This window comes from Copadichromis virginalis, linkage group LG12, assembly GCF_057382275.1.
Source record: "Copadichromis virginalis isolate Kocher_CV1m ecotype Utaka linkage group LG12, C_Virginalis_male_GT1.1, whole genome shotgun sequence".
Taxonomy (NCBI): domain Eukaryota; kingdom Metazoa; phylum Chordata; class Actinopteri; order Cichliformes; family Cichlidae; genus Copadichromis; species Copadichromis virginalis.
Genome location: NC_140629.1, coordinates 3,244,826 through 3,269,454, shown reverse-complemented (window position 1 = coordinate 3,269,454; position 24,629 = coordinate 3,244,826). Strand labels below are relative to the sequence as shown.

At 42.1% G+C, this 24,629-nt stretch overlaps 2 protein-coding genes across 2 annotated transcripts in view; one reads left to right on the top strand and one right to left on the bottom strand.

The window, feature by feature from the left end:
- The first annotated feature begins 9,883 nt into the window (after positions 1–9,883).
- Positions 9,884–24,629, top strand: part of adgrd2 (adhesion G protein-coupled receptor D2) — a 55,961-nt gene continuing 41,215 nt past the window's right edge. Inside the window, exons 1-8 of the mRNA XM_085474372.1 lie at positions 9,884–10,334; positions 10,516–10,573; positions 10,665–10,889; positions 10,972–11,601; positions 13,047–13,169; positions 18,781–18,875; positions 19,883–20,164; positions 23,381–23,492. Coding sequence (XP_085330498.1) covers positions 10,290–10,334; positions 10,516–10,573; positions 10,665–10,889; positions 10,972–11,601; positions 13,047–13,169; positions 18,781–18,875; positions 19,883–20,164; positions 23,381–23,492 — 1,570 coding nt within the window. The 5' untranslated portion in view covers positions 9,884–10,289. The remainder of the gene's footprint in view (positions 10,335–10,515; positions 10,574–10,664; positions 10,890–10,971; positions 11,602–13,046; positions 13,170–18,780; positions 18,876–19,882; positions 20,165–23,380; positions 23,493–24,629) is intronic.
- LOC146696289 (uncharacterized) lies at positions 14,892–16,070 on the bottom strand. Its single transcript, XM_085474377.1, has 2 exons — positions 15,727–16,070; positions 14,892–15,545 (listed from the first exon to the last, which is right to left on the bottom strand). The coding sequence occupies exons 1-2, from the start codon at positions 16,054–16,056 to the stop codon at positions 15,093–15,095; spliced, it is 783 nt and encodes a 260-aa protein (XP_085330503.1). The 5' UTR covers positions 16,057–16,070; the 3' UTR covers positions 14,892–15,092.

The following is a 24,629-nucleotide window of genomic DNA, read 5'->3' as shown; positions in this document are numbered from 1 at the left end:
TTTATATGGCTGCTTTTAAAGACAGTCTCCGTGGCGACGGCGTGACCCCTGCTGCTGCTCATCAGTAGTGTGTCTGATTGATAGCCAGTAGGTGGCCATAAAGGCTATCTGCCGTTGCCAGATTAGCCCAGACAAACATGGCTACTAACCAGCCAGAAGTGTTTACTATGGAAAATTCCGCCATCTTCAGTCTGCAGATTTACGAATATGTGTCGCCTGAGCCTTACATGTGGGCTTGTGCTGTTTCACACTACGTTTCTGCTGTTTCATTTGAATAGAAGCACCATAAAGTACAAACAGAGCTCTCTTTTGTTTATTCGTAAAAGGGTCTTCCCTTCACAGCCTGCTCTATTTTCACTAATTTCTCTTACGAGGTGCAGGTTTACAGTCTGGAGTCATCTTCATCCCAGAGCAGGTGGATGAGATTAAAACAGAAGGAGCTTGAGGGGGTTGTCACAGCATTTCTGTCCTTCCTCTGCTGGGCCTGTTCTTCTGGGAACAGCCTTCATCTTCGCTCCATATGTAGGTCGTTGGCCTTTTGTGTGTGACGTTGTGCTTCCACCAAGTGTTTGGCGTTTCCATACCTCTCTTACATTCTGTGGGTTGTCATGGAAATGCACTGGGGGCAGCAGCAGCAAAGTTACAGTGGAGGAAAGAGTGAGCAGTGGGAGGAGGTCAATTAGTCCGGGCCTCTTTTGTGAGCCTCTGCTGGCCTGTTGATGAAGAGCGCTCTGACTAGAGATGTTGTTGGCTTCAGGAAAAAAGTAACTTGGAAAAACCCAAAAACTGGGGTTCAGCTCTTAGAGACAGTCACGCGGTATGACGTTAGATTTATGTGGCTTTACTAAAGCAGAACCCAAATAGCCCTTTCCTGAATGCTTCTCTTTTGAAGTGCAATTTCTTGCACTATTGTGTTGATTTGGCTCTGGTAAAACGAGCTGTGAACAACTATTTACACACTGAGCTCATAGTGTAAAGAAAACACTCTGTATGCACAAACACACTAAGTGCTCTCACTCCAGCCTCCAGATAGGTTGCAATTATGTCTGCACATATGGTAGGAGAATATATATTTGAAAGGTTAAGTGTGATTTTGTCTTTTTGTTAAAAATAATCTTTTATTGTTGTAAAGTAGGTCAGGGTTGCTTTTATCATGTGGTATTGCTCTGGGATGCACAAAGATATGCCTTAGTATCTCTTGCTCTGCATTTCTGTAGACTGCCACTGGTTTTATGACCCAGTTTGCTGGGTTGCAGCTGACCCACTCTCTGTTTTCGCCAGCTGCCAGTTTACTAGGAATTTGCTACACTATAACTAGAGGAATATAAGTTTGCTTCTTTCCTGCCTTTTTGTAAAGCTTGGGTATTCTAGTATTTTTTACTTTTTTAACCTTGTGAAATTGCACTATAAGATGTGGTCTGAAAGAGACATTCAGCAGGAAAATATATGCAAATAAACATGTCAAACTCTACTTAGATTTCAAAATAAGCTTCAGAACTTGACTCAGAGGCACCACTCTAAGTTTTTTAATATCATTAATAAATGTTCAGTTAAATTACATCACGAAGCAATTAGTAGCTACACATGAACCAGTGCAATATTTGACCCCTACATTGAGGGGATCAGGTGGCTCTATTGTTTTATGGTCAGTGTTTTCCTATCATGGTTTAAATCTGGGGAATAGTCACTGAAAATTAGTACAGTCTTTCTGAGAGAGTGCCTTTACAGTCCAATTCTTTCTTGATTTTTACCAGGGTCTATCCTGGGCCTTGATCTGCTCTGGAGCCTCCTCCCAGTAGGACATGCCATAACCACCTCAGCTGGGACCCTTCAATGAGGACGACCAGGAGCTCCTTCTCGAATGACTGAATTCCTCCTCCTATCTCTAACCAACCTTTGGAGAAAGCACGTATCTGTGATCTAATTACCACAGGTAAAGGTAGGAACCAGTGAATCATCAGCTTTGCTTATCTCTCTTTACCACAACAAACTCTGAGATACTTAAAGATATCTACTCGTCCTTGACCTGGAGTGGGAATTCCATCCTTTCCTCCTGAAAATCATGGCCTCAGACGTGAAGGTGCCAATTCTTATTCCCACAGTTTTACACATGCCTGTGAATATGGGCTCAAATTGTGGTCATAAATATTTTGTACTTGTAAATCAGTTTTGTTCTTGTAAATCAGGATTTGTATGTGCAAAAAGAATTTGTGTGTGGACTTAGCCAAAAAATATGTGTGAAACTCTGCACTCAAGTTTCAAGTTACAAGTACGAATTTTGACCCTGTTTTTCTTTTTCTTTCATCTGATTGGCCAATGTCATGTCAATCACAAATTTAACTATACAATCAGAGAACAGATGGGTTTGGCTGTCAGAGGGGCGCTTTTTTGAACTGCAGGTCCTGGAAGGGTAATACAGTTTGAAGCTGGAAGATCTCTGTGTAAATATCCGATAGCAGCTAGGTCCCCTAACTTTCAGCAGCTGTTGAAAGGATAAAGTTGTGGTATATCAGTGGTTAGAAATACCATTATTACTTTAGTATTAGTTTAACACAAAGTCAGGGCTGACCCGGGACCATTGCTGTGAGTCACAGTGTGCAGCATAAAGGTCCTTTCACATCACATGTGCTGCTAATGCTAACTGCTAACTAAAAGCCAAGGATCCAGAATTTGTTGCGCTGGCTGCTGGGCTCTGTGGGTTTTTGCAGCAGCTCTACCTGTACTAGATGCACCTGCTCCTTGTTGTTTCTATCTCTGACTTTATGTCCTCTACAAGAGTTTCTGGGTTTTTTTGCTGGTTCTTCAAATATTCAATAAAAACATGTTAACGGAGAAAGCTTTGTAAGTATCCTCACTAATGAAGACTGTCATTTCAACAACACTGCCCACCCCCCCACAAAAACTCAGACCACCACAGACTGTTTTCCTTCGTGGTGATGAAGGAAAACGCTGGGCTGGCATCTAAAAGGGCATTTATTCCCTTCAAGGACCTGAAGCTCCATAATGCACCCCTCCAATAGCCAAACCCACCTGTTCTCTGATTGGATAGTTAAATTTGTGATTGACATGACATTGGCCAATCAGATGAAAAAATAATTTTTTTAATTAATTTGGTCAGTTCCCAACGTGATTGGGTACAAAAAGAGAGAGGGAGTTCCTCAGAAGTAAGGTTAGACAGAGGTTCACCAATGTGCAATGCATAAATAAAATAAACACCTACAAACATATTATGAATATCTCATTACGTACTGTACATAACACCATCAAATGATTGTGAGAATCTGGAGAAATCTCTCTGCATAAGGGACAGGGCTTAAAATCAATATTAGATGCGTGTGATCTTCAGGCCCTCAGGCAGTACTGCATTAAAACAGTCACGGAAATCTGAACTGTAACTCAAAACCTCAGCTTTATTGCTGGCATAAAACAAAACATAAACGGAGCAATGGCAATGAACGTGAAACACTGACACGAAAACACACAGGCATAATCTGAGGATACGACGCGACACCGAGCATGGGAAAACACAGGGCCCACACACACAGGGCAACAACGGGGGAATCGGCAACAGGAGGGAGACACAGCTGGGAGAGACCAGGGCCAACGAGACAGGGGGAACAAAGCTGCACACACCAACACAAGACAAAGACCTCCACAACAAAACAGGAAACATGAATCACAACTCAGAGACACGGACCCAACACAGAGAGACAGAAAACGACACATGGAACTAGACATATACTAAGCAGACACAACCGAAGAACAAATCCTAAACACAAATAAACAGAAACATGAAACTCTAATAATAAACATCATAATCATCATCATCATCATCATTAACACAACAAGAGAACAAGAAAACAATCCCTGATGCAAAATTAAAGCAAAACATAATAAACTCAAAATACTGGGTAGAAACTGACCCAGAACCGTGACAAGTGGAGGAAATAATTATTTGATCCTCTGCTGAATCTGTATGTTTTTCACTTACAAAGAAATGAAACGTCTCTTTTATGGTAGTTTCATTTTCACTGAGAGAGAGAATATCAGCCAAAACCAAAAACACATGACATAAAAGTTATGCACTGATTTGCATGTCGGTAAGTGAAATGAGTATTTGATCCCCAAGAAAATTATATGAGTTAGTACTTGGTGGAGAAACACTTCTTAGCAAATATAGCAGTAAGGCACTTGTGGTTGGTCACCAGATTTAGACACGTCTCACGGCCGCGGTATGACGAACGCGGCCGTGACTCTGGCAGACGAGCTGAACACTTTCTATGCTCGCTTCGAGGCTGCAGCTAAGGACTCCAACGATGCTAGTGCTAGCGGCGCTAACGGCTGCAGACAGGAAGATACTGCCAGCACCGGAAACGTGCTCGTCATCTCCGAGCATGAAGTAAGGAGAGCCTTCAAGAGAGTGAACACCAGGAAAGCAGCAGGACCAGACGGCATCCCAGGTCGTATCCTCAGAGACTGCGCATACCAGCTAGCTCCTGTGTTCACTGAGATATTCAACATCTCTTTATCTCAGTCGGTGATCCCCACATGCTTCAAAGAGTCCATCATTGTTCCTGTCCCGAAGAAACCCCACCCTGCTTCTCTCAATGACTATCGCCCTGTAGCCCTCACCTCAGTAGTGATGAAGTGCTTTGAACGCCTGGTCAGAGACTTCATCATTTCTTCACTACCAGACACACTGGACCCACTACAGTTCGCTTACCGTCCAAATCGTTCCACAGACGATGCCATCTCTCATCTCCTCCACACATCACTCACTCACTTGGACACTAGAAGGGGGAATTATGTTAAAATGCTCTTCATAGACTACAGCTCTGCATTTAACACCATAATTCCCTCCACACTCACCACCAAGCTGGAGCATCTGGGACTCAGCTCATCTATGTGTCAGTGGATCTCCAACTTCCTAACTGGCAGACCACAGGCAGTAAGGATGGGCGGACATGTCTCAGCCTCCACCACTCTCAGCACTGGAGCCCCCCAGGGGTGTGTTCTGAGCCCCCTGCTGTACTCTTTGTACACATATGACTGTGTGGCCACTACCAGCTCCACCACCATCATCAAGTTTGCTGACGACACCGTCGTGGTGGGCCTGATCTCTGATAACAACGAGACGGCCTACCTGAAGGAGATTAGGAATCTGGAGAACTGGTGCCAGAGGAACAACCTCCTTCTAAACGTCAGTAAGACAAAGGAGCTGATAGTGGACTTCAGCACTAAGCAGGAGAGGAACTACCAGACCCCCGTCATCAACGAGTGCCCAGTGGAGAGAGTGGACAGCTTCAAATACCTCGGAGTTCACATCACGCAGGACCTGTCATGGTCCTGTCACATCAACACCGTGGTGAAAAAGGCCCGTCAGCGTCTCTACCACCTCAGACGCTTGAGAGACTTCCAACTGCCCTCCAAGGTGCTCAGGAACTTTTACTCGTGCACCATAGAGAGCATCCTGGCGGGAAACATCTTAACCTGGTTCGGGAACAGCACCATGCAGGACAGACGAGCTCTACAGAGGGTTGTGCGGTCAGCTGAGCGCACCATCCGCTCCGAGCTCCCTGACCTGCACTCAATCTACAGCAGGCGGTGCTGGACCAAGGCCAGGAAGATGGTGAAGGACCTCAGCCATCCCAACAACAGACTGTTCTCTCTGTTGAGGTCAGGAAAGCGATTCCACTCCCTGAAGACCAACACAGAGAGACTGAGGAGGAGCTTCTTCCCGCAGGCGATACGGTCTCTCAATCACACCACCACACAGTACTGACCCACACATATGGTTCTTACACACACACTGGACTTTCTGGACTTTGTTTTTGCACAACACTGGTCACTATATTCTTCATTTCCAGTTAATACTTGTACAGCTGCTGTTATTGTGTATATATATATTTATATTTCGTCATACATTCTTATATAGTTCTATACTGTGTATTGTGTATTTTGTTGTACAGTTATTTCATTTTTAACTTTAATTTTTATATTTTGTTTTATTCCTTCCTTGTTAAATTTACCCTTTTTAATTTTTCATATTTATTTCCTATCTTAATCATAGCCTTTTCTTTTTTTTCTTTAGGTCACGAGCAGTTGTCTAAGCATTTCACTGCATATCGTACTGTGCATGACTGTGTATGTGACAAATAAAATGTGAATTTGATTTGTCTCAGGAGGTATTCCAGCCGATTCCTCTTTACAAACACCGTCTACATCATTTCGGTTTCTTGGCTGCCACTTGGCATCTCAAAACTTCAGCTCCCTCCAGAAATTTTTGACCGGACTTTAGCTGCTCCTTTGTTGTCGGTATGTGCTGCTGGTAAAGTTTCTGGGCTGCCTTTCCTCATAACAGCCATCCCTCAAGATTCTCTCCATTTAAAGCAATGCATCATCAGGGACTATAACAGCTAGTCCTTTTACTGAATCATACTGGGCATTAGCCTGGTGAGCTGACAGGATTTTGGGTTAATAAGTCAATTGAAGGGCCATTGTGCATCAGCCCTATAAGCGTTGACAGCAGTCCAGTCATTTATTTTCATTACTGACATTGTATTGCCCAGTCAAGTCTCTTAATGCAACTGGCCCCTTGCCTAATTTAATAATCATTCCAGCCTTGTGCAGATCTACAGTCTTGCCTAGAATAGTAAAATTCTTCGACACCTTTTTCATTTCTCTATGTGCTTTCTGCATTTAATCATTAGCTGTTAGTAATCTCTGGCTGTCTTCCACAGCCTGTCTTTTTTTCTGTCTTCCTCAGAGATGGGCAGTAACGCGTTACAGGTAACGAGTAAAGTAAGGGATTACTATCGCAAAAACGGTAATTAGATTACTGTTACTTTCCCGTAGGAACGCTGCGTTACTAAAACCGTGATTTTTTGCGAGAATGTCTCATGACAGTGACGTAAGCGAGTGCGACGTTGGTGACAACAGCTGTGTGCAGATCAACAATGGATCATATATCGAGTGCAGAGAGAGTATGAGCGTGCAGCGTGGAAGTACTGACCTTACTTTGAGTTTGATTCCATACAAAGTGACAAAAACATTAGTGTCCGCTGTGCGTGGGAAGAAAACTTTTTACAGCAAAAAAACCCCTAAACTTCCAACAAGCACCGAGTAGCTACGACGTAATGGGAAACTCACAGAGAAACTCACGGATCCTTCCACTGACCGCGGCACACCTGCACCAGGGTAAACCTCCGCCTACCCCACTCCTGCTTTACAGGTGAAAATAGAGCAACAGGACCGCTGAGTCTGTGACTTTATTTATTTTCTGCTGTGTTTTACTTGCATCTATTTGAAAGACTGAGTGTAAACACAAAAAATATTTTATTTTATGTGCTGGAATGTGCAGAAAATAGGTTTAAATGTTAAACTAATTTCTTCCAGTCAGAGAATGTTGCATATAATTAAATTTTTGCTTGATGCATAAAGTTAAAAGATTAAAACTAATAAAACAAATTTTAAAAAGAGACTTTTCCATTTGATCACATTTTGTATGATGGATTATGCAGAAAAAGTAGAATTGGGCTGAAAGATCTATCGCTTTATCACCTATTCAGGGTGTAAATCGTGTTTTTAAAAAGTAACTAAGTAACTAAGTAATTAATTACTTTTGAAAATAAGTAATCAGTAAAGTAACGGGATTACTTTTGGGGGGAAGTAATCTGTAATTAGTTACTGATTACTTTTTTCAAGTAACTTGACCAACACTGGTCTTCCTCGCCTCAGCCCAACCAGTTGCTGTAGACCACTGCCCTACTTGACAATTCTGGCTCAGGGATAAAATACTTATTTCACTCAGTGTCATGTAAATCAGTTAAAAAAAATTATGAAGTGTGTTCTGACTGAACTTGCTGTTGACTCTATTAGATGAAAAGTTATTTTTTGGCATTAGCAAACTGAATTACAGGTTCTTGTGAGGGGAAGGCACATGAACACAGGAGTAACCAGACTTTCTGCATCTTTGAGAACCTCACCTCAACTGTGCGTCTGACTGGAGGAAATAGCTTTAGCACAGTACTACTGCAGTATCAGTACTACTGCAGAATAAGACAATAATCGCAGTCTTTGGAAAATACTTTTACTACGCCATGTACTTAAAACTGTCAGACATAAAGTCGTTGTAATGTACGACTGCTGGCTGGATTTCTTGTTGTTGGTTAGTGATTTTAGCAGCCTTTGTTACACAAGCACCACCTCGCAGGATGACACAATAGAAATAACTCATTTGGTTTTCTTCTGGCTGCCTCCAACAGTCCATGTGTGTCAGGTTAATTGTACAGGTACAGTAAATGTAGTGTTTGAAGAGTACACAATGTGAATGGGTGAATGTGACTTGTAGTTTAATATGCTTTGAGCAGCCAAGAAGACTAGAAAAGTGCTATATAAGTTCCAGTTTAACCAGTGGTTTGCTTACAACCTGTAAAATGCAGTGTATGTTTCTTGCCCTTCCTTTTTGCTGTTGACACATAGTCAGTGCAATGCCACTGGATAAACCTCAGAGCAGAAGATGCCTGTTTGATGCAGGAAGTGTACTGTGAAGGTGAGGAGATGCTTGATGCTTGTAAAAGCTTGCTGACATGATGCACGAAGCCACCTGATGAAATCTGTCTACAAAGACAAACTTTGTGGGTGGATTACATGAGTAGCACTAATGTTTTACTAACTTTGAAGTACAATAATGAAACAGATGCCCCATGTGGAGCAGGGAAATTATTTTACTGTTATTGTTAAATAATTATTATCAGTACCATTGCATTGATAATATAATCTGCAGTATGATCATTGCTTTAACAATGTAACAGATAGCTTTAAGATGGCCTTAAGATGTTTATGATGATGTTAATTTTGTATTTCAGATGCAGTTATAACTATTGTGTACACAATGCATATCTGTGCTTATTTGAGTTGATGTTCAGGTTCTTTAAAGGTCTTAAGCTTCACTGACGTGACTGTTCAGGTGATACATGCTGAGGGAAAACTAGAACATAGAAGGAATTGCAATACATGCTTACAAAACACTTATATATCAGGTCATTTCATATTAAGGTTTTAGTAGAGGTTCTTGGTTAAAACATTTATTTAGTAGAGGACATACACATAGTCTCAGTGAGCCTCTGGTCTGGTAAAAGGTCAGAAGTGCGAGAGGTGACATAGAGGCTGAGTGAGGTCAACACACACACATTAGTTAGATTTATTTATAGGAAAGAGTTTAGTCATGTCTGGCTGTAACTGCAAAATTGTCTCGGTAAAAGAGGAACCGTTCCTTGTTGTCTCGGCAAGAAAGAGGAACAAGACAAGAACTGAAAGGTAGACAGGAAGTGCCAGCCATGAAGATAGAAGACGATGTTCTTTTTAAACTGTGTTAAAAGTCGTTGTGGTTTTGATTTGACGTATGTGTATATATCCTGTCTGTGACGCATGAAGGGGCGTCAGTAAATCAAGCCCTGACGGTATAAAATCTGTGTATGCTTTGAGGAAGTCGAAGACTACTTGCTGTCTGCGTACAGAGTGTCTTCCCACACGTGTGTCGTCATTAAAATCATTGTTTGACCAAGAGCTTGGTCAAACAATGGTGGTTTGTACTCTCCTTCCTCAATTTTGAACCTTAACACCCACTTAACACAAAGTGTTCTGTAGTAAACATAAATAAGGCCCATACAGTAAAAATGTCTGCCACCCTGCTGCTGCTGCTGAACTCTCTCTGGCAAATGCTTGACACTGCTTACGTAAATAGGCTTCTTTTAAAAATGGCTCTATTTGCATGACAAAGCCCGATGGTTTCAGGGTGGAGGGCAGAAGGAGAGGGAGGAGTTTGAGTCTGTCGCAAAGAGGAGGCAGGACAGACTGGGATTGTTGGACAGATGCACTGGGATCGCCAGCTCTCTCCCAGTCAGGAGATCAGACTGCACTGCAGGGTATATCGAACACTGTGGTTGAGGTATTAGCGGTACTCGTCTGGATTTGGGTTCCATTATCCGGTGTAGCTGGATCTTGTTCCCATATTACCTCACACTACTTTTTGTACTGGTTGGAGGAAAGAAGGGATTTAACATCTCCCATAAACTGGGAAAAAATTGAATATTTGCGAACCAGCTGTGGAAGAGTGACACATGCTTGCCACCAGCACTGTCATGCACTGCTCACAGCAGCATCTGAAATGTTTATGGCTTAAATGCTCATAATCAGTGGCGTTTATCTAGATTTAGCAGAAATATAATTCATAATTGCACTGGTGACCTGAATGGTTTATTACAGCAGAACGCTACACTGGCTTAGAGATGATGGGAACCCTGCTTACTGGACTCATACTCTTCCTGTTTGAGGTAATAACCTTCTCATTTTTCCATAATGATTTAAATTGATACAAATTATTTGATGTGTGATTTTTTCATTGTTGTTACCTTTTTTATGTAAAAACAAAAACCCCAAACAAACATTTAAAACATGGAAATCCAAATTATTTTAATTTGGTATTTTGGTGAACTGGTTTCCTTTGTCCTGTAGGTGGGATGTGAAAGTGAGCCGACACATGCCGTGCCAGAAAGAGTAGAGGGCTCAAATGGTGAGAATTCTGGCTTCTCCACTAAAGGCTAAATAAAATCTCTATATTATCCATGTTTAATGAAACTTCATGTATATGTCTGACTTTCTAGGAGAAACACTGGTGTATCTGACACCACACTGGGCTTTCCAGCTGGTCAATGACTCGCTGTCCTTCTCTAGGGCCGACAGCTTCTGCAGAGGGCGGTTTAGCTCTCTCATCACCTCAGACCAGAAGGAAGTTCTGGAGCTGCTTCGGCAGGCTGGACTTCATTCCTCCGTCTGGGTCAGGGATTCCAGCAGAGTAGCCTCCAAGCCTGTGGCGCTCTCCCAGCAGTGTGAGTGAAAACGCAGTTTTAAGCTGCAGATTTTTGTTTTGTTTTGTTTTACGTGAAACACCTTTTTGGTCTCATCTTTCAGATTTGCAGTTCTCAGCTCTAAAGTTTCCAAAGGAGTCGCGTGACGGCTTTGCACACGTCAACAAGTCCTTCCCAGCCCTCTCATCTGTCAGTGTTTGTGTTCGAGTTCAGTGGGACCCATGGTGGAGTGAGGTGTCGACCATATTTTCCTACGCTGCACCTGTCTTTACCAATGAGTTCCAGCTGCGAGGCCAAGCAGACATGCAGGGTCGCATTTTGCTGGCGCTCATCATCCATGGGAAGCACCTACCATACAAGGCATCCTTCCCAAATGATGGTGCGTGGCATCAAATCTGTGTCACATGGCAGCAGAGTGGTGGCCACTGGGCTACCTATGTGGACGGAGACAGGAAAGACACAGGCTCAGACACAGACACTTCCAGGGATATCTACGGTGATGGGATTCTGATCCTGGGGCAGGACCAAGACTCTTTTGGCGGGAATTTTACAGAGCCTTTCTTTGGAAATATAACTGACCTAAATGTCTGGAACATGTCTTTGGAATCACACCATGTCCGTCTGCTAAATGAATGTTCACCAGTCACCCAGGACCTGCTTTTCAGTTGGAACCTTGAGCTCCTTAGTAGCCACCCTGTGGTCAAAGAGGTGCAGGCCCGATTGTTTTGCCCGGGTAAGATGACTCCTTTTAAAATCTATAACTTAAATTTATTCTCTGCTAATAAGAGCTGTTGTATGTTGGTATACTTTGTTGGCCTTGTCAACCTTGCTTTGATGATTTTTGCTCTACTTTATGAAGGAGAAATACAAAGTAAAGTAGATTTTTTAAAAATATGCACAATGTCAGACGGTTAAAGTCAAACTGCCTTGAAAGCTAGCAGAGAAGTGTAATAATTAGACAGTGTTCAAATTTAAAAATGAATGACAACTAAAAAAATAAAAAATGAAATATAAAATAGTCCCAGGTAGCGCAAACTATCCAGTAAACTATAAAGATTTGATCTAAAACTGGTAAATATTTAAAATTATTGTAGGTTAGTTAGAAGTAACAGATAAACAAAATGTCACAGCTAAAACAGAATAACATACAAGCAACTGAAAGACAAATAAATTATGAATAAATAGTTAAAAATGTTAAATAATTATAACAGCTAAACAGCTGTGATGAATAAGTAAATTTAAGGTTAATAGGACAGCTAAACGTAATCTGTGCATTTTATTAAAGAACTGCAAAAGCTAAAATAATGACTAAAAAGTAATTATGTAAAGGTTAAGCTGGCCACGTGTAACACAGAAATAAAGCTGAATCCACTTCATTCAGTTTGATCTACTTAGTGGCGATTCACAACAAAAGTCAACCTGGTTTGGCCACCAGGCTGACAGCCTAGCTTACAAGAACAAATAAACAGTTGAGCTGACAGTAACCCATGTAAAAGGTAGTCATTGGATAAAACAGTCAAGGGGCTGAAATAGTTACTTTTTTAAGAATGCGACAAAAAATACTTCTGTAAAATAACAGTAAACAGTTAAAATTTCACTGATGTATAGTCACCAGTAAAATTAAACTATGAAAAATAATTACATCCTGTTATTCTAACTATGGAGGAACTGATTCTAACTGTACTGTCTACACAAAAAAGAAAATCTTTATAACTCTTTCATGTGTTCTTACACAAAGCATCACAGAAAAGCCTTTCTGTCACATTCTTACTTTAGTATAAAACCAAAGAATTAAATTTATACAGGAAAAGTCTGGGATGCTTCCAGAACGAGCAGAAAGAAAGTGTGCAGGGAGGGCTGGATGACTGCAGGGGATTCCCAGAGCTCAGTCAGTGTGTGGGGGGGGCGGCTTGGGAAGGAACAGCTCCTAGCAGTGTTGACTACTCCCCCATATTTCCTCTTACTAGATCTGAGCAGTTTTTTTTCTTATCAGCACTAAGATAGGTTTCATTTGTGTTTGCACATTACCCAGATGCAATTTGATATAATTTAAAACCATTATTCAGTTTTCTGCTTTAATCAAATGTCATACCCTGTCCATTAATTCTCACCTAACAAGGCTTCAGATATTTTTTTCATACTAACTCGTCTTGTGTGACCATTGGTACGTGTTTGCAGCAGTGCACCAGCAGGTGGAGCTACAGGGCTGCAGAACATTGCAGGGCTGGTCAGCTGAGCTTCCACAGTTGGGTCTGACGGACTGCCTGGATCTCCTGCCTTTCATCTGCAGGAGCAGCAGAGGTGAGCCTCACAGGCTGTACGCTGCAGAGGTCTGGTACATGATGTGACTTATTTAACCTTCCACCAGTTTAAGCCATTTACAGTTTTTTCTGAATGCTTAAACCCTAACTGTGATTCTTACAGCACAATTTCTAAAACTATTAATACTTGTAGCAAAACCACTCACTGAGTGTGCAAAACTAAAAGCACAAACACTGCTTTGCACTCAGTTTGCCATTTTGTAACACACACTTTGCAAACCTGTAGCTACAATCCACTGCACAGCACTCTCTTTGCAGAACTGTAAACACAACTCACTGCTTTACACTCGATTCCCAAATGATCAACACACTCCTAGCAAAACTGTACACATTTACGGCCATTATTTACAGTATTTTGCCAACTGTCTGGCACACTGCCACATGTGGAAACTGTTTTAGATAATTAGTTCACTTTGCAATCAGCCTAAGCACTATAATACAGGTAAGCTGTGTGTGCGGAGTACAATGGAGGGAGCAGGAAGAGTGAGAAGTAGAGGAGGCCGAGGAAGAGGACGTGGAGGTGAAGAAGTAGGACGAAGAGGACGACAAGGACAAGGAGGAGCAAGAGGAGGACGAGGAGGGGGGTGAGGAAGGGTAAGAAGAGTAAGAAATAGAATTGCTGATGACATCAGAGCTACAATAGTGGACCATGTAATCAACCGTGGAATGACCCTGAGGGTAGCTGGCCAACGGGCCCAGCCTAACTCGAGCCGCTACACTGGAGCAAGCATCATAAGGACATTTTGAAATGAGAGTCGGTGAATACAGTCACTTCGCACTAAGATCTGTAGCACTGCCGTATGCTAATGAGAAACACAACAATACCATAGATGTAAAAATATTGAAATTGTTACTTTACAGAATTGCTAGACGAGCAGATGCTGGGGCAGAGGAAGCATGTTCACTGCAGACCAGATTGCAAATAATCCTATACTTGGAAATAAACACTTGTGTTTGTTTTGATGTGTGTGAATAAACACCAGTACTTGAAGTTTGGATCCCTCTATGCTTATGGATCTATGACAGAAGTATGAGCTCCAACTGACATAGCCTACCTTGTGCACAGGGAAAGCAAAAGCCAGATGTGTTTTTTATTCATATCATCAGTGTGCAGTTGGTGCATTGTGTGCTTATTAATGTGATGGCTTGTGTTAACTGTTGGATACGAAAATACCATTTTTACAAAGGTGTGGAGAGTTACAGTTTTTTCTGATTGCTTACAGTTTTTGCCCACTGCTTGAACACATTTTGCAAAACTCCGCTCTCTGTGCCAAAACTGTACACACAAGTACACATGACACAACACTGGGAAATATACCATTCACATCTGCACCAAATTGAAACTCTACTCCCAAAACCTAAACTCTGCTGTCAAAACCTGACATTCCTTTGTCAAAATGTAACTCTGTTGACAAAATGACACATACTTGCATCATATGCAAACACTTACAGAGCAGGGGGAACACACTAGTCTACTTTATATAAAGCACTGCAGTCTTTGATTTCCATTGTTTATTCAGAAGGCACATTTACAGGAGACACATTTTCAAACAACCAAAAAAGCAAATAGACCTACTCAATATTGTACATTGCAGTACCATGAATTCAGATAAAGCAAAAAAAAACAACAACAACAACACAATAATACTGCAATAGAAAAAACACTATACTGTAAACACAAAAAACCATGACAAGTGTGCATAAGTGGGCTCATGGATCCCGCCGTCTGTTGGGGTCTGGCCACAGGACCTCATCAACATCGCAAGCAATGTCCTCTCCCGCTAGGCACCGGGGAAAATATCCTCTTGCATGTCGAAACCATCCATGGATTGCTGTCACCTGAATGTCGCCGCAGGCCTGTTCCATTGCCTGCAGAAGAGGCATGCGGGCATGTGGTTGGCGGTCATATACACGCCATCTCCAAGCCGAAAAAAAATTCCTCTATAGGGTTCAAAAATGGTGAGTAAGGGGGCAAGTATACCACTTCAAGTTGACTGTGGTTGGAGAACCAGGCCTGGACCAGAGCAGCCCGATGGAAACTGACATTATCCCATATCACCACAAACCTGGGCTGATCTGGTCTGTTCTGTACAACTATATCATGGAGAGCATCTAGAAATGTGAGTATGTGTTGGCTATTGTATGGACCTAGTATTGCATGATGGTGCAGAAGCCCTCGAAGGCTTATGGCGGCACATAATGTGATGTTTCCCCCGCGCTGCCCTGGGACGTGCACAATTGCCCTTTGGCCAATTACATTACGACCCCGTCGTCTTGTTTTGCTCAGGTCGAATCCAGCTTCATCAATGAAAATGTATTCATGAGGCTGTGCAGCTCCATCCATGGCCAAGATTCTCTGAAAAAAAGGGGAACATGTCACTGTACTACAGTGCTACACATACAGCACCCTCACCCCATCACACAGGTACCTGTGTAGCTCTCAGAATAGATCCATGTGGTACTGATATGGTACATATTCAGCTGCTACTGGACTTCACCAATACTCTATTGTAAATGTAAGGGACAGTTACACGTACCCGTACATATTCAGCTCGAAGTCCTTTGACCCTGTCACTGTTCCTCTCGAATGGGACTCTGTAGAGCTGCTTCATGGTGATGCTGTGTTTACCCAAGATGCGTCTGATGGTGGTGATGCTCACATGGTTTATGTTGCTGAACACTCGCCTGTCTGCAAGTATTTTCCGTCGTAGCTGGTGGAGACGGATGGCATTGTCTGCCCTCACTAGGTCCACAACGACAAGTTCCTGCTGTTGTGTGAACAGGCGTTGCCGTCCTCCCCCAGAAGGTCTTCGAGTCATTCTGGAGGAATACAACCACATATTGTCATCGGTTTGCTTATTTTTCATACAGTACTTTACTGTATGTACTGTGTCATCCACTGTACAACACTGTACTTCAATATAAGGAATCAGCCACTTTGGCTGAAAAAGGAGCATTAGCACCCCGTACACTTGATATGGTAATGTGATATACTGTAGAACAGTGCTATGAAACCATCTGAGTAGAGCAGAAGGTATGGAGGTGAAGACATACCTGTTTTCTAGTCGGAATGTTCGTATTACAGATGCCACTGTGAAGCGGCTTAGATGTGGGTGGACTCTCTGCCCAGCTTCCCTCATAGTCAGGCCGTGGTTGATGACATGGTCCACCAAAGTTGCTCTTATTTCATCAGAAATATGGGTCCGTGCATGGCCTCTTCGGCCTCCTCCTCCTCTTCCTCCTCTTGCTCTCCCTCCATCCATGCTTGCAAAGTTCTTGAAATGGCTACGCTGAGGGCTTTTTGTAGTTGGCTAATTGGTGTTTGGTTTTGCAAGTAAGTGCCTTCAGGTGTGTATTTGAGTGGTTGCAATTACCCGATGTGTTTTGTATTTTGGATACATGTGTTTTCCGAATGGCACCCTGAAATTTCATTTTGTGAACGAAGTGTCTTATGTATGAAATGGAGTGTAGCATGCAGGACCATGTGTGTTGCATAAAGGAGTAGGTGTGTTGCATAATTGGAACTGGGGTGCAAAGCAGCGCTTTTGTTTAAGGTAGGGGTACATGTGTTTGAGGTATGGTAACAAAAGCTTCAACTTGTGTTACTTTAGTCTAGGCATGGGTTCACGGTGTTCAAGCAACGGGCAAAAACTGTAAGCACATTTTTTGTAACTATTGGCTAATTTTGCCAAACTCTTCACACAAATAAGAAAACCTGTCACCCAATCATCAAAACATTGTAGTTCTCTTGCAAAAGCAAACACAGCTAGATTAACTCTTCACACCTTCGTAAAAATGGTGTTTCCGTATCAAACAGTACACACAAGCCATCATCTACTAAGCACACAATGCGCCAACTGCACACTGATGGTATGAATACAAAACACATCTGGCTTTTGCTTTCTCTGTGCACAAGGTAGGCTATGTCAGTTTGAGCTCATACTTCTGTCATAGATCCATAAGCATAGAGGGATCCAAACTTCAAGTACTGCTGTTTATTCAAACACATCAAAACAAACACAAGTGTTTATTTCCAAGTATAGGATTATTTGCAATCGCCATAATGACTATATGGGTTACTTGGTCTGCAGTGAACATGCTTCCTCTGCCCCAGCATCTGGTCATCTAGCAATTCTGTAAAGTAACAATTTCAGTATTTTTACATCAATGGTATTGGTGTGTTTCTCATTGGCATATGGCAGTGCTACAAATCTTTGTGCGAAGTGACTGTATTCACTGACTCTCATTTCAAAATGTCCTTATGGTGCTTGCTCCAGTGTAGCGGCTCGAGTTAGGCTGGACCCGTTGGCCAGCTACCCTCAGGGTCATTCCACGGTTGATTACATGGTCCACTATTGTAGCTCTGATGTCATCAGCAATTCTATTTCTTACTCTTCCTACCCTTCCTCTCCCCCCTCCTCATCTTCCTCTCCCCCCTCCTCGTCTTCCTCTTGCTCCTCCTTGTCCTTGTCGTCCTCTTCATCCTACTTCTTCACCTCCACGTCCTCTTCCTCGGCCTCCTCTACTTCTCACTCTTTCTGCTCCCTCCATTGTACTCCGCACACACAGCTTACCTGTATTATAGTGCTTAGGCTGATTGCAAAGTGAACGAATTATCTAAAAAAGTTTTCACATGTGAAAGTGTGCCAGACAGTTGGCAAATTAGTGTTAATGATAGCCATACATGTGTATACTTTTGCTAGGAGTGTGTTGGGAATTTGGAAATTGAGTGTTGTGCAGTGAATTGTGCCTACAGTTTTGCAAAGTGTGTGTTACAAAATTGCAAACTGAGTGCAAAGCAGTTTTTGTGCTTTTAGTTTTGCACACTCAGTGAGTGGTTTTGCTATAAGTCTGAATAGTTTTAGAGATTGTGCTACAGGAATCACAGTTAGGGTTTAAGCATTCAGAAAAAACTGTAAGCAGGGTTGTTCACTTTTACAAGAAAACTACAATGTTTTGCTGATTGGGTGAAGAGTTTTCTTATTTGTGTGTAGAGTTTTGCAAAAATAGCCAATAGTTACAAAAAATGTGCTCAAGCCATCAGAACAAACTGTAAATTTGAGCGTTGAAATCAGGTCAGGGTCACATCTTTCCTGTTTGCATGCAACTTTCAGCTGTGTTGGAAACATTTTGACACATGAGCTGTAAAGATGCTTTGTTAGAGGAGTTGATGCTGTACTCCTTCAAAAAACAAAACAAAACCATGATGACCATGAAAATGATCCTCCATGTTTTCTACACTGACTTCCTACACTGTATCCCCCCCCCCCCCCCCCCCCCCCCCAAGTTTCTTCTAAATGTTGATCAAAAGAATTGATCTATGGTAAAAAAAATGGTTTCAAGCAGGGTTGCTGGAGTTACAGTCCTCGACTGAGCATTAATACTGAGTAATAAAGTCTCAGTTCTTTGCCTCCTGTAACTAAATCACACTATCTGAGCTCTAAGTACGGGAGGTCACTTTTGATTTGGGTTTAGTGTTGTACTCTCGGAGGTTGCAGCAGGCCCAGGACTGAGTAATGATCTGTGAGCAGCAGTGCATGCTGCTCTTACTATATATCACCTACATTCATGTCATATTGTTTTTGGCACAGAGCGTTACCTGAAGATGAAGCAGATGAGTGACTCTCAGAGCTCTCAGCCCACTGCTTTCATGAGCCAGCTGATGAAGCTCTCCAACCAGAGCCAGGTACACTTCTACATGTTTTATATGTTTTATAACTGCACTGCATTTTTTATATCTTTATTTAAATCTAGTAACATACTTTGCATTGAAAAGTATCAGGAGACTGGTTCCAGAGCCCACACCGTGGGTTGAGGTGGACTTTATCTAGCTGGGACCTTTCAACTGCACTAACTCAGGCTCCTTCCACACCAGAGAGGTGACATTGCATGTAACAATTGCTAGTTCTGGTAGACAAGGATCGGTCCGCCAGGGTCTCTGCCCCTAGCCTCCCCTGGCCCAGAACACATTGCACCCAACCCCTAATGCGCCCCCTGAGGGTGGTGGGTCTACAAGAGGGTGGGCTCATGTCCCTTTTTCAGGCTGTACCCGGACTAATGGCTTGCTACCAGACACACACCCTACCCGGGCCTGGCTCCAGGACAGGGCCCCGGTAACCCTACCCCAGGCAGGCAGACAATTCCCTTGATCTCTGCTCATAGTGGGTCTGAATGACTCTTTGTCTGGTCTCCCCTGGTAGGGAGACGCTACCACAAACCCCTCCACCACGATAAGGGAGCGATTCACGGAGGGGTAACTGCAACATATGAAAATGAAATATTGATAGTGTGTCAGTGATATACAGGTCATGCTATCATTAGGAAATCAGACTGTTTTTTCTTTTTGTATGCTTTTGTGCAGTTAGTGTCTCCTGCCAACTACATGAATCTGCATTTTTTTAAAATGAAAAATAAATCTGAGATGACGCTGACTAATAACACAACTGTTATTTTTCACCTCCTAAACACATTGTGATCATATTGTTATTGTGCTATTTATGATAATTGTGACAATAATTGTGTCCAGACTGTATCCAGACTTTTTAAATTTGATTTCTTATTCTTTATCAGGCCTTTTCCACTTTCCAACAGGAAAACACCAATAAAAACACATGAACTCAACCTGATGTCACAGAAAGTTATTAGTAAATATTAATCACACTAAAAACTCAGCGTCGCTGTGTCCTCTCCTAGCTGATGCTGCCATCAGGGCTGAGCAGCCTGGCCCAGGCATCTGCCCTGCTTGACGTCTCTGTCCAGGCCCTGGAGGACACCCGGGACGAGGGACTGCAGCCAGCAGACATGATGTCCCTCATACAGCTTCTGTCTCTAACTGCAGACGTCCCCTCACAGCCATTTACCCATGACACTAACTACAGCCAGGACAACATACAGGAGCTCAGCCAGCACTTCATCAGCTTGGCTGACAGCATCATCAGTGAAGAAGACACCTTAAAGTGGCAAGCCATCAAAGAGGTAGTTCACACGGAGTGACTCTGATACTGACTGTGTGTTTTTACCTGCAGTGTCGCAATATCAGAAGTTTTTACACAACCTCAACTTGTCATTCAGACTGTACCAGAAGTGCTTAGAGTTCCTTGTTTTCCTGCCCTGTGGCAGTCCTGGTCAGGGTGTACCGGCCTGTCAGCCTGTGATAGCTGGGAGAGGCTGCAGCAAGCCCGCACTCCAGGATTGGGTGAACAGAAGGAAACTGATGGATAAAGGGTAAATGGACTGATTCTTACATAGTACTTTTTTACTCTACTTGAGTACTCAAAGCTTCATTTACCCTCATTCACAAATAAACACAGTCATCATTCTCTTCAGCATCTTCTGTTTGAACAGCCAGTTCCTCTAAGACCAAAAAATCTTTCCCTCTTTTTGTTATTAGAATAAACGTAAAGGTAGAAGATGCCAAATGATTACTTTCAGGATTGTTCAGGATACTTTTTCTAGTTTGCCAGAATCAGAATCAGAAAGACCTTATTTATCCCCACGGGCCAATTAAGATACAGCCAGGAAAAATGGGATGTGGCCCAAACCATAGCCTACGACAGTTATTCTAAACTTTAGGGATCATGTTCCATCTCTCAGGGAATTAATGCATATTTTGTTTCCAAATGTGTGCAATATATAACTCTACATCTGACCTGATTACTATTGTACAGTCAGACAGAAGAATGTAGTTGTCAGCCTTAACCCACTCTTCCTTTAAGGATCCGAAGCTCAAGTAGTAGGAATAGATTTTCAAATAAATGGAATAATGGCAGCTTCTAAATGGGAAACAAGTCTTTAAGGGTCATTATTCTTTGTATATGCTGAAGAACTGCTGCACAAACTCCTGCTCTCTCGCTCAACGTGGCTAAAATGGAGGCAAGGCAGGAAACGTCTGCTTAACTCATCGCTGATTATTCTGTTTGTTTTGATGTTTAGTACTCTCTATATTTGGAATTAAACCTTTGCTACATGTATTTAAAGTAACTTGAGTTAAAGTAACTAACAAAATAGTGGGTTCACTGGTGATCTGTAAATTCACCGTGGGAGTGGATTTAAGAGTGTGTGTGTGGTTCTCTATTCAAGAGCTGATCCTGATAAATTCAAAATACATTTAGAAGCAAAAATGAATTCACTGTCCTCTTCTATGATGCACACACAGATCGAATTCTGGTATTTCCTTTGTTTGTAAGTATTTGAGGTATGAAGTACTAACTTTTAGAAAGCACCAAAAACACACAGACGTAACACTTATATCATCCACAGAAGTCGCATCCCTAAATATAAACAGTTAAATATAGATTTGCAAACCTTTTGTTAAGCCTATTGAAAATGTATTGAATTTTATATGCAATTAACATAAAATTAGTTTCAGGGATATAGTCCTGATGAGTACCTCAGATGATTAAAGGGCTTCAAACTCCCACCCAGGGTGCTCAGGAACGTCTACCCTTGCATCCTGAGTTGGAGCATCACCTCCTGGAAGTAGAAACACATCTGATGGAACCATTTGGTCCTCAGGAAGGTAGCTCATTCAGCTAGTTTAACCTCCTGAATCTGTAGGACAGACAGCAAACGTTACGCATCTGCAGCCAGGAGGACAGCAGGGGAACCAGCCACCTTAATAACAAGCTGCCATGTGCGGCTGCCAGGACAGAACGAATGAGGAGGAATGTTTACACTCAAGCCATAACGCTGCTAAATGGCACTGCAACTTAAGCCCCTACGTGCCAATTGTCCTCGGGCAGGGTACTAACCCGATGCATCCGTCAGAGTATAGAAAGGACTCGTGTAAAAAAAAAAAAAGTGCTTATGTGAATGAGGCAGCTTTCGTACAATCTTTGAGTGCTCAGAGTAGAAAAGTGCTATAAAACCCAGTCCATGTCACATGACCCAATCCCAGGTTCAACGAGGGGATAATGGCAAGAAAGGAGAGTGCTTGTACCTGAAAACTGAAATGTACTAAAGACGTGTAGAAATTGTTCTAGATGTCACTATGCTTTGCTGAATCTCATAACTGTTGGTACACTTTCTATTATTTATGGTCATCATATTATATTTATATTGATGGTCCATGGGCCACACTTTCAGGACCCAGGCATTACAACCTCACTGCTACGTAAACACCTGTGACTACATTCCCTAATTTGCGAAGCTGCTTTATGCTAAAATAACTTTTTAAACTTTGAGAACTAATTAATTGTACAAGTGGTTCCCTGCCTGCTGCACTTTCCAGAATGAGACAGCTGACTCTTGATTGATCCAGGATTGGTGATGTTTCTTTTCTTCGTCAGATGCTAAATAAAAGATGCTACATGTTAGATTGGCTTTGCCCAACCTTTATAATTTGGTGAAGAGAGCACTGGTCTAATCACTGCTCAGTATCAAAAGATAGGAAGTGTGAGGACCAAGAGAAAGGCTGTTGTCCCACTTACGCTCCAGTGACTGGTTTTGTAGGAACATAGGTGTTATTTTCCTTCAAATCCACCAGAGGACAGTATGCTTCTATGGTTTGTGTTGTTCCAAGAGCTCAACATCAGCTTCAGTGATGAAGAACAGAGCTGATAAATTTAAAGTCTGCCTCCAAGTCATTGCTTAGTCATCCAGATTTTCCCAAATTTTCTCTAATTATTGAGTAAAAGCATCCATGTAACCCTGTTCACACTCGCTGCACTGTGTTTTCCCTCATCTCTGTCACCAGACTCTGTTATTTTTTCCTCCTCTGCTTCTGCACTATTGATGTGTATGGATCTGTATAAAGGTTGCCTTATGACAAGTGTTTCTCTCAGCACTTTGCCTCCCTTCCCCCTCAGAACTCGCAGTGCTCCAAGGCCAACTCAACGCAGACTCAATGATGAGCCATTTAAAAAAGCTGTGCATGTGCTCATCCATAAACCTCCCTCTCTTGCTCTGCTCCCAGCTGTCTCCAAGGCTCAGTTCTTCAATGGGCAAATTGAAATCAGAATGCAGGTTTTCAATACAGACAACAGGAAATCTTGTGCGCTGCATTATAGGCCCATCCACTGAGGTGTGTACGTGCCCAGTTCTGCTGCAACAGTGTGGGAAACAGTTAAGAGGATAAAAGTACTGTATGAATGGCCATTTTGAGATCTGCCTTCTTTGGTTTGATGACTGCCGTGAGCAGGCCATAGTGGGCACGTGTCACTGCTGCTAACCTGCTCGTGGTCTGTGTTTGAGGTGGTGAACGGCCCCATGGATGTGGTCAAACGCATTGACCACATGGTGACCAGCCTGAGCCCTCGCTTAATGGCAGAGACCAATCACCTAACCATCCGCAGCCCCAACATCAGTGAGTCTATCTCTCTCTCTGACACACACACACACACACACACACACACACACACACACACACACACACACACATTAGAATGGCTTAAATGTGAAAATAGAGCAGAGGAATTTGGACACAAAGGTATAACAGATACAGGCAGTTTTAGAAAGCTTCTGAAAAAATGCAATTATGTAACAAATGACCTTCAGAAAGATGAGATCTATTCACCAGTGATGACAGAAACACAATAATAGAACATAAAAAGGAGTTTTGTACTGATAATCAAATACACGTTTAACAAAATGATATACTATGACTAACTGCAGAATGTATCTTAGCTTTAATTTTAAGATCGTAGACCTTTTTTCCAGCGTGTATTCATGAACATGGATCATAAGACACTGTTTAACAAAACTATTGAATTAGCTGTTTAGGAACTGCAGCCAGTTCAGTTGACAAGTATCATTTGAGCTATAAGGATGGTTTTTAATGAAATCCACTGTTATTATTCAGACACTGATGGATTAAACTGTATCCAAACGATGTTTAAACTGATCTGTTAGACACTTCCTTATTGCACTGCTCAAATGGTAAAATCTGCCATTGTCCTGTGGATTTTGATGTCCTCAGTGCAACTATGACAATTAAAGCTGATTGGCTACTGCTTTAACAAATTCTCCACAAACAAACAATGCACACCTGTGTACCTGTGTTTATTTTAAAGTTAAGTATATGCCTTCTCGTCTGCTGATGGTCACTTTGTATAGTAATTTTTCACCTTTCTTCACTATGTGACACTAACTTAATATGACACAATATCTGAGGAAACTGAACAGTGCTGATTTTCTAACACTGGAATATTTCTAACATTTTGAGTTATTTTCCAGTGTTAGAAAATCAGCACTTCTCAGTGTTAGCCATTGTTAATCTTCAAAACTGACTAGGTTACTTTTAAACATATAACACTGTCAAAAGTGTTAATTTAACACTCAGAGGTGTGGACCCATATAGACACTCTCCAGTGTTAATTTAACTCTGGAGTTTTTGCTGTGTAGATATGCTGGGTGTATCACTTGGCTGCATGTCTGTCTATGGATGGATCTGTATTCATATAGATATTTAATTTATATTCTGTCTTTCTCCATTAAAATAACA